Genomic DNA, 17,112 nt, shown 5'->3' with positions numbered 1-17,112 from the left:
ACTTTTTAACTTGATAGTTCTTATTGTGAAGCAATATACTTTTTCTTGCAAATACAAAAGTAATGCAAATCCAAATAAACATGGGTTAAAAATGTTATAATGGAAAGGCTCTTGACCGAAAAACATATGCTTAAGAAAAAGTGTAGATATAAGGAGTATGAAAGTTTCACATAAAAGCCACACATTAGTTCAGTTGGTTTTATGAAAATTGTAATTCTCCTGTGGTGAGCCCCCTCTTTCGGAATGATACCTGTACAGTTCACCTGTAACGAGCCTCAACTCACTTGACCTTCAAATTTATACCCAGTCCGTGCATAGTTTGGACACGGCAGTCCGAGGGGAAGGACGCAACCAAGACTTCTCCTGTTTTTCATGTACTAGTCAGGGCACATTTTTACTTTGCTTTAAGCATTCTTATTTATAATGCATATGGTCCAGCTTCTCTGGGGTAAGCCTTATTTTTGTCATAATTATTGTGCTTTTAACATTATTGTTTCATATATGCAGTAAATGTCTTTAAACATCCAGTCACGAAGTTTGTCGGTAATTTCAACTTAAAGCTATTCACGTTTATCATTAAATATCTTTACCAGTTGTTTACCTATATTTAGCATTCTTATTATGGTGGTCCGTTTATGTCTTTATGTATATGAATGACATATTTTCCGTTAGTCTCATTTTGGTAAGTGTAAGCGTATCCATGTGTAACGTAATGCATGTATATCATTTTTGGAATGCGTAACAGAAGTTACGAGTAAGTAAAATGTCTTTCATTGCGAAATGAAGTATTTGTGTATATGCCACGTGTTGGTATGGTGTCCACCTTGTGACTTAAGTATGTATTTGTTATTGAACAGTTAACAGGTGTTAGTCTTCCCGGTAGTTTCCTGGTGTTTTTCCACGTATCTACATCGTAGACATCTTCGTAACTGAATGGAGCATCAGCCTCCTACACGACCTACAAGACCAGTACCGGCAGAATCATATCTTAAGGACAGTCTCACTACAACCGCCATACACGGATCATCAACCTGATAAGCAGTGTTCTCCTCCACTACCGGATACATGGACAAATCATAGTTTCAATCATGAATTTAAACACAGTGCAGAAAACAAATTTAAATCGTTTATTTAAAATCAGTATTTCTTATCATTTGAGGGTCTGGATCTTCTATTATCCCTAGGTCACTTGGTCTTTATGTGACAGAAAGCCATTAGCAAAAAAATATGTGATAAGATGTAGTATATATGGTTACATTGTTTCTTGTGTCTCTTCTCAATCTAGTTTTGAACTGTGATGTTTTTGGGGGTTTTTTTGTTGTTTTTTTTTTTGGTTTTATCTTTTTTTTCCTCTTTCATGTATCCCTGTAGAACAGGGACCTACCACGTGATTATGATTTATATTTTCTATACATATTTGAACAATACCCTCACCCTTTCCCTCGCTCTTTCCCCTTTATTTACTCTATTTCTCTCTCACCTCATCATATTCAAAGAATGGTTCCTTATATTACTTATATTGATATCATTTCCAATTTCTTTAAAACGTTTTGAATCCACTATTTTTTTTTATGTATAACTACGCAGCGCAGCCAATGCCGTATTTCGGTTATGCTATAAGACACGCCCATTTTTGAAAAATAAAGTCCGAGTCGTAATGTAACAAGATCACAGGTGAGGCGAGTCAGTCGTGTTACTGGTCATGTGACAAATCTCTAGTGTTCCATTGTTTCGTGGACAGACTTTATTGATACGTCACTCATCGGCTGCCTGTAAAGTAATCAAGTGACATACATACAGAATATAATTGAGTATTAAAGTAATGAAGTGTCATACGAACAGAAGATACGTGAGTATTAAAGTAATCAAGTATCATACGTACAGGTTATAAGTTAGTATTAAAGTAATCAAGTGTCATACGTACGGGATATAAGTAAGTATTTACTATAGAAGCACAAATTTTCGTAGGGTCAAGTTTCGTTGTTTTAAAAGCAAATACAATTTCGTTGGCATTTTATTTAGTTATCATTTGTATATATTAATACTTGGGTTAAAAATTCTTCATGGATTTAAATTTGTCAATTTATACTGCCAACGAAAATAACGAAATTAAACCATCAATGAATATTTCTGCTTCTACAGTAAGTTATCATCATGCATACAGGGGATATCAAATGTGATATCTACTTATTAATTATAACATAAAGTAAACATCATTACAGGGTTTTAAATTTACAGAATAATCAAATGTAAAATCAACTTACATATCATTTCATTGCACAAAGTTAACATCATTACAGAGGTTTTAAATTTACAAAATAATCAAATGTAAAATCAATATAAATACATGTATGTAATAATCTTTATTCATAATATTTTTTATATCAAGAAAAAAAATTGAGGCCTTTAAATGGGCATGGTCACGATTTTGGCCAAATTCAATTTTACTATTTTTCGTATTTACAATGCCTTAAGAATGTATTTCTAATGATCAAGTGAAATTTGAAAGTCAGACGTAGAGTTGTGAGCAAGATAGATGGGTCAAAACTTTTTGTCATGTAAACAAGGCTCGTGTCCTGTTTTCTGTTTACATGGGGTCAATATACCAATAAAAAATATTTTTCAAGCTGATTTGTCTATTTTCTTATTAATTTTAAGCATAAATTAACAGTTTCTAACGTTTAACACATTCCTTTTAAGTTTAAAACTGGAATTTGTACTTCAACATTCAAAATGTAAACAAAAGAATTGTAATCTCTGTAACTCGCTTAAACCTCAACAAATGATGCTCAAATTTTGGTTGCCTATTAAAAATGTCTTACTAAAGCATTGTAGACATTAAGATTGGAAAAATAATTTCTGACCAAAATTGTGACCATGCCCCTTTAATATCAAAACATGCTGTTTATTGAAAGTTATAGAGGGTGTTTATGATAAAATGCCATTAGTCTATACTTAAGAATAATTAACTGTGCATTAAAAGTTTTTCTTCTAAAATATTGTAGGTGTATCATTTACATCTCCTGAGTATAGAATGAAATGTAGCTATCTCCTATTCATAGTCATGTACAACCAGATAATAATTAAAAAAAAATAATGAATATTTTAAACTTTGATAAATGTTACCAACATATACATACACACGTGGAATATAGGCATTAACAAATATTGAAACTTTAACTTTTTAAAGCATGAACAAACCAATTACACAATAAAATTGAAGCATCTTAAAAAGTGGCAATTTTTTTGACATCAATAAAAATACAACTTTTAAGATAAGTTTTTCATTTGTTTTCTTTGCGGACACATGACATGAAACTCAACTGATATCTCAATCCCTGTCATTGGCTCTTGCATCAGATCTATAATTAGTGATCCATGGCCAGCTGATCAGAGGACAGCTGGCATTTGTGGTTGTGAAACATTCAACAGTGTGATCATTTATATATGATGGACATTATTTTTTTTAATTGTGTGATTGGTTACATTCTTTTTCACAAAGCAAACATATCTAATGGTTTCATACATATTCGTTGAATACCAGTTTTCGTGGATTTCGCTGTTAAGTTGATCCACGAAATTAAATGTTCATCAAAGTGCAATTTCTATTAACATATTGTATTGATAGGGTCATTGGCCACGAATGTACCAATCCCTGAAACTGTGATTTTTCACTTCATCCACGAGTATTGATACCATTGAATATTATTGAAACCACAGTCGCAGTCACCACAGAACAAGTATTGTAATCTGGTGCAAGGAAAAATAAAATGTTTAACAGTGCTCAAAAATATAACCTTGATTTTGAGACTGTTGTGAGGGGATATATTTCGATCAAGTCACCTTGATTTGAAAGAGCTGTGCGGCACAATATTTTCTTTGTGAAGAATTCATTTTCATAAACTTAAAATATCTAAAGAACAATACTGAATGAAAGTTCAATTAATAAAGAACTAAAGTGACCAATAACAAATGTTCAAAGGACAATATTTAGAATAATACATGTAAAACTACAATATAGGGAAAAAAATTTGTTCCCAAAATATTTCTTTGAAATGTTTTAACGCTGTAATTATTATTATAGACACCAGAAATTTGCATAATATGAACAAGTATTCATAAAAAAACATAATTCATTAATTAATTTCTCTACTGCAATAGTTGATACTTAAATTTGATGCTAATTGATATCTGTCATATGATTTAAAAACCCATAAATTTATATTTTATGAACATTATCAATATCATTATACAAAAATCATATTCAATTTGAATTAAATCCATTATACTAATTATTAATATGTATTTATGTTAACATGTACTTTCAAATCAGTTTGTTATGGGAAAGTGATTACAAATAATTGCTTAAACTTTTATGCTAAAAAAATTAAACATCTATTTACTTGGCTTAGATTTATCTATCTAAATTAAACATGCATTTTAATTTTAATGCATATTAACTTATTTAACATTTATTGACAATGCAGTGCCAAAAAGTGTATATCATGGATTCTCTGTGGTAGCAGTTTGTATTCTGTTGTATTGATGCTATGTGAGTGGCTGTTGGTATGAGTGCAGGGCGGCCTGGAGGTTCCCTGTGATCTGTTGACAGATCCCTAGAATCATCCAGGAGAGATCTCTTTCATATTCAGATATATAGATACTTTTATGAATTAATCTCAGCTAAAATAGTGGGTGAAAATCTACTGCTATTAATTTCACCTTATGTTTTTTAAGAACTTCATACACTGAACACTGAATGTTAAAGATATAAACCCTGCATGATTTTTTCAGATACTGATGAAGCACACGTTTTCATGAATGAAAAAAGGATTATCTTCTAAGTAGAAAAAAATTGTTTTGAAATAACCTTTTTTAAATTTTAAACAACATTTTAAGACAGATGATGTATCCTGCAATATTCACCATAACAGGACCTTTGTTTTCTTCTTATCTGTTTTACTAAAAAGAGATCATTTAAACTATGTACCTTGTAACCCCTAGGTTTTGTTAGAATGTGCATTGACCACAGGCTACCGTTCAGACTTCTATGCAGACGACAGGTTTTTGTTGCATATGAAATATATTTAATACTCTTCTCTTATTAACGAAATATCTTTAAATAATGTACGTTTTAGGTGTTATTTAATGATGCTTATTTTGTGTACTTTACTTAAGAACACGTAGTAATAATGTGCGAGGAATGTCATTAAAACATCCCCATTAAACATTATAGGAAATGTACTTCGTTTTGGCTGGAAAAAAGAAGTTCCGTTAACATATTTTTAAAACTTTTTAACACTTTGAAGTTATTCTTTTATGATCAGTGCAAAGCTTATAAATATTTCTGATCTGATAATTTAAAGGATAGTTTGGTTAAGTATATGTATAATTTTAGACAATGCAGTAGTTTTCCCCGTCATTTAAGCAACACTTCTATTCCGAAAATAAATTAACTAAGTTTATTTACAAAATAAACAAAAATTACTTAAGATGGTAGCACTTGAAGCGAATATGATTGTTTAAGCAGTTTAAATGGCAATCGCTAAAAATAATGTAGGCTTAAATGTAAGTAAATTTAAAAAAAAAATGCTTCTCATATCAAACTGACTTTTTTGTAATTTTCACATAGCTTTCAGAAGTTTGTATGTGTAATTAATGCAAAACATTCGGGCTGAGTCAAGCAATACGAAGACAAAACCAAACGGTTTCTTTTTGTTTACGTATATGACGCATATAGGTTCATGTATGTAAAAACCAACTTATATCATTGGTACCCTATCGATGAAACCGATAATTAAACCGATAAATATCATCATCAAATATTTACATCTATTGAGTATGATTCCCTCTGTTGCTTACGGAAACCTTTAGAAACAGCCAGACGTATATATTCACACCCCGTTTGTCGATTGGTCGAAACATACAGCGACCTAAGAAAAATCACGGAATGCATGAATTAATTGTGATGATGTCAGACTCAAATTTCCACAGGCGAGGATTTGGCTGTTTCTTTTAGCTAACGTACTGATGTACATTAAAAGTAATTTAGTGAACTTTACTTATATTTTGCAGTCAATTTATCAATTTGTTAAAATAAAGATGTAAATATAATATAATAAAATTCTTTCTTTGATGAATCATGTTGGTTATGAAGGTAGCGATCATTGCAGGAAAAAATTACATAACCCGCTAACGCCGCTGATATGCCCTACAGTAAGGCATATTGTGATTCTAATATCACTTCAAAGGAAAAAGGGTGGGGTTGCACTTGCAACAGAATTTATGTTTAAAAGTTTTAAAGGTCGCCATGTTTTCTAATGCAAAATGAAATATGATCCTATAAATTGCTAGTACCATTGTTTTTGGTTTGATTGTCATTCATTACACACAAAAGACTTTGCACAAACTATTTGAAATTAACAAGGTATATGATTTTGATAATTGGAATCAACTGCAAACCATTTTCTGTTGAAATATTTATGTTTTGTAAATGTGAAAACATTTTTGGTCTGGAAAATAATGCCCACGGTAAAGGTGGCTAATTGTATATATGTATGTAGGGTGCACTGCAATATGAAATACATACATATCTTAATAGATATCTTTCTGAAATAAAACATGTAGTGAAGACGTTGCTTATTGTCTCTATGTAGGGCGCAATGGGCTTCATGAACGGCAGAAGAAAGCCGAACCTAGCGGCTCAGTCAGTCGGGACCCTCATAGGGGAGGTAAGGATGGAGAGAAAGAAACACTTATGTGTTACTCGTAAACTCTCAAACGAAAAAGCCTGCTAGTGATTATCTAGGGATTTGGTTGAGGGCATTTATATATTCATAAGTATGAATGCCTAAGAACATGAGCCTTAGAAGGTTAGAACTCTGTCCTCTTACACAGTAATATGACGCAACACTTATTATATGCCGTTATAAATTTGATATTTGATATGCATATCTAACAGCTAGTCGAGCTCTCTCTGTAAAGTGTTCTGTTGATAAAGGAAATCGTATCTGTTGCAGAGTGCACTAATATTGGCCTGAGGAACTTGAGGGTGTATCTTAACGGCATAAATTCAGGTAGAACAGTTGGTAATCAAAGAGGTTAATCTAACCATTTATTTGTTCATCCTTTTATATACCATGTAACAGTTAACAACTCCGTCATATGCAGGCTGTCTATTTCATTATGTAAAATAACACATTATTTTGGTGAGACGAAGGATAACGTACATATGAACTAGTACTAAAACCTCTCCAAGAGAGTATACTGTTGTATTTTCATGGGGTTGTGGTCATTGTTATAGTTTAATATGACTATTGTCATTCTAATACATATGCATATGTTTTTCCATAATATAAAGTCATTTTTCCGGAAGTTTATATCACAGGTACTTGATGATACAGTTTCCTTAATATATAAGTAGTTATATGTTTATTTCAATACTTTAAGAATAACAAGTTACATGTAATTTGAGGACACTATTTTTTATTTCTCTCAGTGCTCATCTGCCGCAATTTTCTTTTCTAAACCATTAAGGAATGAATTCAATATTTATTTGCTTTATACGATATAAAATGGTTTGGGGCAGTTTACGCTTTATAAACCGCGAAACGGTTTATAAAAAAGCGTAAACTGTTTCAAACCATTTTATATCGTATAAAACTAATAAAAATTGAATTCATTGCTTATAATTTTTTTTTTACTCTTCATTGTAGATAAAAACAGTCATTTTACCTTTAAAATTACGTAAAATAGTACAAAATTCAAACGTCCGGCGTATTGATACGTTTTTGACGTTAGTCTTACTATGACGTAGGCAACATTCTTTATATAAAATAATTGTTTAAGCCAATCAGAAAGCGCGTTACAACCAGAATTAAATTATTACGAAATAAATTAGAACAAATATCTCGGCTGGTCTCATTTTTAGCTCACCTGAGCTGAAAGCTCAAGTGAGCTATTCTGATCACATTTTGTCCGTCGTCCGTCTGTCCGTCCGTCTGTCCGTCTGTCTATCCGTCCGTCTGTAAACTTTTTACATTTTGAACTTCTTCTCAAAACCCGCTTATCCAATTTCAACCAAATTTGGCACATAGCATCCTTATGGGAGGGCAAAAATATAAATTTCAGAAATAAAAGTCCGATCTGTATTCAAAGCGGAAAAAACCTTGAAACTCTAGAAAAAGGGGGGTGCATTTTTTAAAATCTTCTTCTCAAAAACTACTGAGTCCAATTCAACGTAGTTTAGCATAAATTATCCTTATGGGAAGGAAAATATAAAAATAGCAAAAATTAAGGGCTAATTCTGTTTCAAATCTGAGTTATTACGAAAATAATAATAAAGGAAAGGCGTGTTTCAATAAGTTTAATAGCTTCGGGTTCAGCATCCGGTAAAATGGGTAGGCAAGACTTGGCCTGGGCAAAACAAAAGATTGGGAGTTATTAATCTGCCAATCTCATTAAAATTTCAGGATATTTGATGGACCAGTATATTTGTAATCGCTGTAAGTATTGCTGCAAAATAAACCGTATTTGGAAATGTCGATCTGCCCCTGCTTTTATTTTGCCACGGCCCGGGTTTGCATACCCATTTTACCAAGACTCGTATCCATACTTCTAAAACGAGGTTCTTCGTTTAAAGCAGCCATGACATTATACAAAAAAGGGTCGATCTGACTATGATGAATTTGCTTGTTGTGCAACAGTTCGCGTATGAAGGGAAATTTTTGAAACATGCAAAATATATTGGTGCCGATTTTGTGAAGTCAATTGAGGCTAAATATTTCAATGCGTTGACAGTTTTCACACATGACGTTGGTGTTAGCTTGTTCTGATTTTCGTTTCGTTTTCATTATTTATGCTTTGTAACCTGGGAACTATCGTCTGTATTTCGTGATTTTTACGTATCAAATCAAACAGAGACTTCAGTAAACCAAACAGTTAATTGTTAACCTCTGATGTATCAAAAAAGTACTGAAATACAATTCATTCTATCGGTAATTCGGTATTATCTTTTGCGTAATGGTAGATTAATGCAATAAGTTTTGTTGAGATGCTCGGCATTTTCTCGAGTTTATTCAGTTTATATAGAGTTTGATATCGTTGACGGAAATATGTAATTATATACATGTATATATATGATTCAATTCGAAAAAATAAATTGTGTTCTTTATTTGTTATAGTGCATGTTTCTTGTGTTTAATTGTTTATTCTATTTACTAACCATATTTGAGTGTTAAGCTTCGAATTATAAGCAAGATACAGAGATTTGCTCACAATTTTATGTTTGTACACAAATCTTAAAAACTAAAGATTAAAAAAGTAAAACATTTGTCAATATTTATTAAAAAAAATTTCAAAGTCTGTTCTTCCAGAAACCAACTTTAACAACTTATTGTATTGTAAACTTAACCTTTTTTCGTCATTATTACTCCTACTGTACATGTGATACTTGACTGTGTTTGTGTACATTTGTATAAACTGAATTTGAACCTCAAATACCAGTGAACTGGTCTTGAGTGAATAAAAGAATAGAAAATCTTAGGCCATTCTTTTTTTCCATTTTGAATGCTGAATAGGAAATACCAAGTCAACAATCTTTAGCTGAATGTAATAAACATGTGAACAAAATATGACTCAAACCTAGGCGAACTGTGAGCTCTGTATCTTGCTTATAATTCTACGATTGTCGCTATATTTTGGTTGAACATTAGAAATTCTATATGAATTAGAGTATGTTAAATACTTGTACAAACAAAATAAAAGAATGATATTCTGTATCAACCTACTCTTTGGGGCCCCCTCTTTATACAATAAATAATGTGAAATCTACATCAATTTTGATAGTTTTTCAAACATGAGTAAATAAAAACGACATCTTTAAAACAGTTTCCATAGTTCTGACACATTTCTGTTGCGGGGATAAAGTAATTATCGCTATTCCTAAAAAAAATATCACAGCGGAAAATTATCCTGGTTTGTACGCGAGGTAAATAACAGTCATTTAATTATAATGGAGAAGACAAATTAAATTTTTGAATGTTTTTAATTTGAGGAATTGAGCACATTGAGGTACAATTTTCTTATTCACATCTATACATGTAGGATTTTTACATAATAATATACAATAATACAATAACTATTTTTTTTTTTGAAAATACAATAACTAGTAAGTAGTTGATGAAAAAAATGTACCTATCTGCTCTCATATATTTTGATCGCTTTACAAAGTGGGGGGGGGGGGGTGGGGGGGGGGGGGGGGCAGAAGGAAAATATAGGGAATTGGAAGTTAACAACTTAACAGTGTACCCCTACCAAATGTTTAGATTTATATCTTGCGTAGGATTTCCTTATTCTGGTAAAAAATAGTATTTCATGAAGGTACGATGTCAAAGATTACGTGTATGCAAAAATAAGTGTAAAATTCGAATACTTGACAATATTTATTTTTTGTTATTCTACCGAGGGACCATATGGCACAATATCTTTTGAACGCCCATTGTTGCTCAGGTGAGCGATGTGGCCCCATTGGCCTCTTGTTTCCAAGAGTTATTGATAGGAGAGACAATGAACAAAATGAAAAGCATAATTTGAAAACTAAAAACAACTTTTGTATAATTGACCTAAATGTGCCAGGCACATGTAGTAGTTGACAAAGTTGAGACAGATGAACCAATCGAAAATTTTCAAAATGATTTGTGTTATATATCTAAATTCTTCTTTCTGAATAGAAATGTTTTTAATTGTGAAGAGCTTATTGTAAACAAGTATTTTTTATGTTTGTTTGTCTTTACCCTATTGTCAGCTTTGATAGGATTACGGACCTCAGGTGTGAGGATTGTCTCGATTTCTGTGGTAACCAAGGTACCTCACAATGGCTGCCGGCCAAAGCGTCGCCCGAGGAAGTGAATGGTAGGTGGGGTGTTCTGTTTTTTAAATACTATTTCTTGTATCGAAGAAAATATTTGAGGCGTTATCTAAAAAACACATGCTATCCATTGATTTATTTTTTGAAAATTATAATTGAGATTCAATGTCATCCGTATATCCCTACCAACAGTTATTTAACTATGCAATTAATCTTTTGCTTCTAAAATATTGAAGGTGTATCAATTACACCCTCCCAGTATAATATAATAAAAGATATTTACAATTCATAAAGTCATGTACAACCTGATAATAAAAAATGAATAAATATTGTTTACTTTACTACATGTAACCAACAACTACATACACACGTTCAATAAAGGCATAGCAATATTTGAAACTTAAATAACATGAACCAATTAAAAATTAAATTAAAACCAACTTAAAAAATGGCAATTTTTAAAGTTTATTTTTTAAAAAAACTTTAAAAATTCAGGGTTTTTCTTTGCAAACACACCTGATATCTCAATCCCTGTCATTTGGTGACCATCAGCAACTCTTGCATCATACCTTTAATTAGTTTCCCATAACCAACTGGTACGAAGACAGTAGTTATGGTTGTAATTTAATTTAATTTTTTTGATTTAAACATATTTTATTTAGTAATCAAATGGATTAGGCAACAGGCAAAGCCTATATAAACCCTCTCCAAAATACAAAGTCAAGAAGTTGTGTTATAAAATAATCATAGAATATAGTATATAGTACTACATGTATATACCAGTTTACAGAGTGATATATTATTGATATTTTTGTATACAAGACAAAGGATAATTGGATATCAAATAATAAGCTTGACTCTTGTCATATAATTATAAATTGTAAGTTAATTTGTTTTTTAACATCTACATGAACACATTCATTCCTACATTTATAAACCCATCACCTCATTCATTTATACCGACAGACAGACAAAGTATAAAGTTCTCATAGTTGTGGTTGTGAAACATTCAGCAATGTAGTTATTTTAAATAAAGGGCATTCAAATAAATAAAAAAGATGTGATTGGCTGCATTCTATTTTTTCACAAAGCCAACATTTTTTTGGCTTTTTATAACATAACAGGTACTGTACAATCACTCAAGGAAAATTTGCGCGTCATTAACAATTTCACTTAATATAACATCGGATTTTGAAGCTGCAGTGCTTCGATGGAAAATGTCCATCAAGTCAATTTGATTTGGAGGGGCTTTGCAGCACATGATGTTATGGAAACCAGTAACGAACCAGTTATCATAAGACACATAAATAACAAAAACCATGGGTTGTAACAAATTCATTATACACCTGCTCTGATAGAGTTGTTAATGCAAAATTTGATGCTTATTGATGTGATATATAAAAATCTAACCGATACTGTGAATTTAAACAGAAATACGTTTATTAGAAACACATAAATTCTATTAGAAATTACATCTATTTTTAAACATGTCAAATCTATTACATGAATTCATTTTTTTTGACACATATCAAAATTATTACATAAAAATCATATCAGTTTGACTGAAATCCCATACATGTATTTTATAGTTTCTGTCGAACGATCAAATCAGTTTGTGATTTGAATTTGAAAGAAAAGGTGACTTCATTTGCATGACAGTAATGTACATGTTATTGTAAAATAGACTGCAATACATATCCATTCTTTTATAAGAGTCACTGCTTAAAATTGCTGAAGTTGTCAAAATACATTAGCATGTGTTTCAAAAACATTTGAAGAGTTTTCAATTCATAAATACTCAACCATTTACTGACAATGTGGTGTCTAAAGGTATAAGACTTTTAATGCATAATTATATTTATTCAGACTTTTACTGATAATTGATGTTCATAAGTGTATATCACGAATTCTATGTATGGTAGCAGTGTGTATTTCATTGAATGGATATTGTCGGAGGGACTGTTTGTATGATTGTAGGGCAGCCTGGAGGTTCCCAGTGATCTGTTGACAGATCCCCAGGATCTCCCAGGAAATGTCTCTGTTATAATCAGGTACAAGATGTCCTTGATCATAGTGAACTAGAACCTGTAGCTCATTTAGAGCTGTTTGTGCTCTCACTGTGTCAACATGTCTAGAGCACAAAAACTCTAGCATGTGTAACAGTACATAGGGTGGAATAAGCAAAAAAGGATGTCTGTTTTGCCCACTAGACCATTGTTCTGGCATAAGTTCATTGATTAAAAACATTCCATTACGGTGTCTGATATCCATTATTACAGCCCGTCTCATCTTTGTAGACAAGGACTGCCCCCCTACAGCCTCAGTATATCTCTCTCTGTCTACATGTTCATTATACATAAGATATGGCTGTGCTAACTTGACCTTTGTCATCTCTATAATAGATAAAGCTTCCCTGTATTTGAGTGTATTGTAATAATACATGGCAATGTACAAGATGTCAGAAACACACCCAAACTTGGCTGCTAATTTCAGCATGTGAGAAACCATTTTGCTTGAAATATACACTTGTTTGTTGACTCTTGTATTTGTACACATATTGTTTAACATAGCAGAGGTATACAAAAAAGTGGTGGCTGTATATTTCTGTAACATGACAACTTGACACTGTGACAGGGGTAAAGCAATCTGCTTTTCTATTATGCGAAGAGTCTTCATACAGTGTTGTAAGTCTTTTTTGTATTGTCCATCACTCCTATTTATTTCACAAAATAATTCTACATCAAACCCAGCCTCAGAGATCAGAGTGTGTTCATCAGTGCACACCGCGAGTCCGGGATTACAGAGGACATAAATGATAGAGGACCTGATGGAGGGACTTTGTAGCAGCAATGCTATACCCTTCTCATACAACCCATACAGTCGGCTGTATAAAGTTGTTTGTGCTTCCCCATGGATTTTGCTCAGAAACATGTTGTTTGCTGGAATAAAAAAATTTGGACAGATCCCCTCATATACCCATTTAAGGAGAAGTTTGAAGCAGAGCCAGAAACCGGCCAGGAGATTTTGTGGACACCAGTGAGGTAGTGTGTCTTGTTGAATGGCCCAAAAAACAGCTGTTTTCATGTGGTAGGAACACAGTAGTTTATCTTCGTTTCTTAAGCCATTGTTAATTATTTCATTTAAGAACAACTTTAACAAACCGTAAGTTAAGAACTGAGTGTGATTCATTGAACACACAAGTTTATATTCTGCCTGAGAGAAAGAGATTCTCCATTCGTTGTCTGCATGATTTCCTTGTTTGTTACCTATTGCTACAAAGTGACATCCATTTCTGACAATGTCATTGACAACATGAGGTAGGGGCCATGAGTGACATCTGTCTATCCATGAGTAGGCAGAGGGAGGCCAAAAATCACTGACAAAACCATGGGCTATATCATAGTCAATTACACCGTCTACTGTTCCACTCCTACATGGTCCATGTGCTATAGCATCACATGTCATCGAAGGATGTGCGATGTCCCGGTATTTAGAACTTGATATATAGAGTACCCCATTCATCCTGACACAAGATGACAACACTCTAGTGTCAGCGCCTTCGTATGGTAACCAAAGTAATGTATATCCCGGTGGACTTTCAGAACTCTCACATAGAATCATCGCCTTTATGTGTACGTTATAATATAAAGTCTGTGAGAAGTTCCAGATCACTCGGTGGTCAGTAGGCCAAAACATAGAGTCAACGTCTGAACCACGTACCTGTAATCTGAATCCTTCTTTGTAACTTCCAGTCCTCATTGATCTCACCTTATCATATTTTTGTATGTCGTCTAACAGCTCAAGCATATAACACTGTGCCGGATAATTATGCCAGTGTCAAGGTGGCATTTTTGCACCCGCTTAAGATACAGTTTCGGAAAAATCCATGTATACCAAATGATAGACCATTGTCTAGAGAGTATATAACCACTTTTGTTTTTAGTGTGTTTCACCTGACAGGTGAGATATTTACCTTTTAAAATTAATATCCCATCGGAAAATGATAATTCCCATAGGAGAATTGATTCTCCTACAGGAAATATTGACAATCCTATAGGATTTTTTAAAAGTCCTACAGGAATTATATTTCCTATAGGAGAATGGTAATTCCTGTAGGAATTTGATTCAGACATGTATTTTCCTGTAGGACATTAGGTGTTCCTGTAGGATTTTATCAAATCCTATCGGAATTGAAATTCCTCTAGGAAGTTCTTGTATTCCGATAGGAAATTTCAAATTACCTATAGGAATATTGTTTTTCCTATGGGAAAAATTATTTTCCTAAAGGAATTTATTTTTGAAAGGTAAATATCTCACCTGACAGGTGAGATACAATGATAACAAAGGTGGTTGTTAACTCTTTAAGCAATGGTCTATCATATGGCATATTTGAATTTTTCGATATATGCAGCTTAAGCGGGTGCAAAAATGCCACCTTGGCACTGGCATAATTATCCGGCACAGTGTTATATCTGTAATATCTCTCCTGGAGGTCACTTGTTGTAGTGTCCCTATGTCTTGACACATCCTCATATAAACTGAGTCAGACAGTTTCGAGAATGCCATCCTAACCAAAAAATAACACTATTTTAAATACCATATTCATAGTGACGTATTTATTTTGCCCTTACAAGAAATGAAAGTACTTACATCTGACCGTTTGGTGTTGCAGAGGGGTTAGTTTTCTTACAAGGTGCTATGAATATAACTTCGTATTTCGAAATATTCCTGTTTCATTTTTTTTTGTTAACAAGCTTGTTTGAATCTGGAAAGAATTCATAAAAGTATTTAGTCGCCATATTAGTTTCGATCGCTTCTGCAGGTGTCATAACAGTATTTCACTGAAGGTTCACGTCAAAACATGGCTGAGCCAAAATAATTCCCGAATTTTCCTTTGAATTCGGGGCGTTTCAGCTCGAGACAGGAGCTGATTTTTTTTTATGAGATGAATAACAATGTGTAAGAGGTCTAACTATCCCAGTTTTGTAATAACGCGAGGTCATTTGAATTTTTGATGCGTGTTGTTTCCGGAGGGGGGTGAAAAGGCCCGGGCTTGATTTTCAAGCACATGTGTAACTTCGAGGTAAACAAAGTCTCACGCCTTGCTGGATGCACGTGTGTATTTTGCTAGAAAATGTTTAAAAAGATGTCGAGAGGATTTTTTCAAGAAGTTCGTTTTGAATTTTTAATCTGTATGTAAAGTTGTGCAATTTTGGTAAGAATATATAGTGAAATTTAATACTGTAGTGCAACCTCAACTAACACAGGGGTATATATACCGGCCGAGAAAGTTACGGTCGTTTGCTTTTCGATCAAGACATTCAGGATGCACGGACTCTTCAATAATAGAACTACACCTTTTACGTGTAAAAATAAGGAAATTAAAATCAATTAAAAATAAAAACGTTTTATTCTTTTAAAAAATTTCCAAGGTATCCGCTTTATCTTGTAAACGTTAGATAGTGCTGCCGTACATCTACTTTGCATGCACATAGAACACGTGTGTTGTTCATACAGAGAACATAACGTCTGATTTAATCGACCCCGGCCGCACTATACTCAACACTGTTGAAAAGTAATAGTAAATTCAAGATAGTAACATCGTTTTATTAGTTTCTACGAAGACACTCCGTTTTTTTTAGGTCCATGCTGTTACTGCTCGGTGTTCTACGGTATATGATTCGCACATGCGCGACATTATAACGATACGACACAGGAAAACGCTTTACAATGTTCGAGGGTTTTTGAAGTATATGTGTCTGGAATTTAGTCTGTTTTGTTTCGTCTTTCGTTGGATATTACCTACCATTGCAGTTGCTGTCATGTTATTTTTGTTCAATTCGCGTTTCTACAAGTCTTTTCGTCTAATGTAACGTCTTCGGGGGAATAAAATACCTGCGGAGAAGCATTACCCGGTAATAGTGCCCTTGTCCTTATTAAGGGTTCGCGTAGCGATGAGCGAAACAATAGAAATCGACAACTAATATGGCGATAGTTGAATATTTTATACATTTATGGCATTATAATGAGAAAAATATGAATATTTATTCCCTCGAGAAAAATCAGGGCTTCGGCTGAGGGAAATTTGATTTTTCTGGCGGGAAAAAATCTTCCCATTTTAAACCACTATTTTTTTTTCATGTGTAACTATGCGGCACAGCCAATACCGTTTTTTTTTGGTTATGCTATAAGACAACTTATTTTGTGCCACTCATCTTTATTTAATAATGTAATTATTAGGCTAT

At 32.9% G+C, this 17,112-nt stretch overlaps 2 protein-coding genes across 3 annotated transcripts in view; both read right to left on the bottom strand.

Annotated features, from left to right (window-relative positions):
* Window positions 1-17,112, bottom strand: part of LOC128176667 (calcium/calmodulin-dependent protein kinase type IV-like) — a 37,718-nt gene that overhangs the window by 13,140 nt on the left and 7,466 nt on the right. The window lies entirely within an intron of this gene.
* On the bottom strand, window positions 10,260-15,989 carry LOC128176668 (uncharacterized). Its single transcript, XM_052843161.1, has 3 exons — window positions 15,518-15,989; window positions 15,311-15,434; window positions 10,260-14,665 (listed from the first exon to the last, which is right to left on the bottom strand). Coding segments are annotated over exons 1-3 (2,037 nt in total). The 5' UTR covers window positions 15,520-15,989; the 3' UTR covers window positions 10,260-12,754.

Source organism: Crassostrea angulata, chromosome 3, assembly GCF_025612915.1.
Source record: "Crassostrea angulata isolate pt1a10 chromosome 3, ASM2561291v2, whole genome shotgun sequence".
NCBI classification, from domain to species: Eukaryota; Metazoa; Mollusca; class Bivalvia; order Ostreida; family Ostreidae; genus Magallana; species Magallana angulata.
This window is presented reverse-complemented; position numbering and strand designations above follow the sequence as displayed.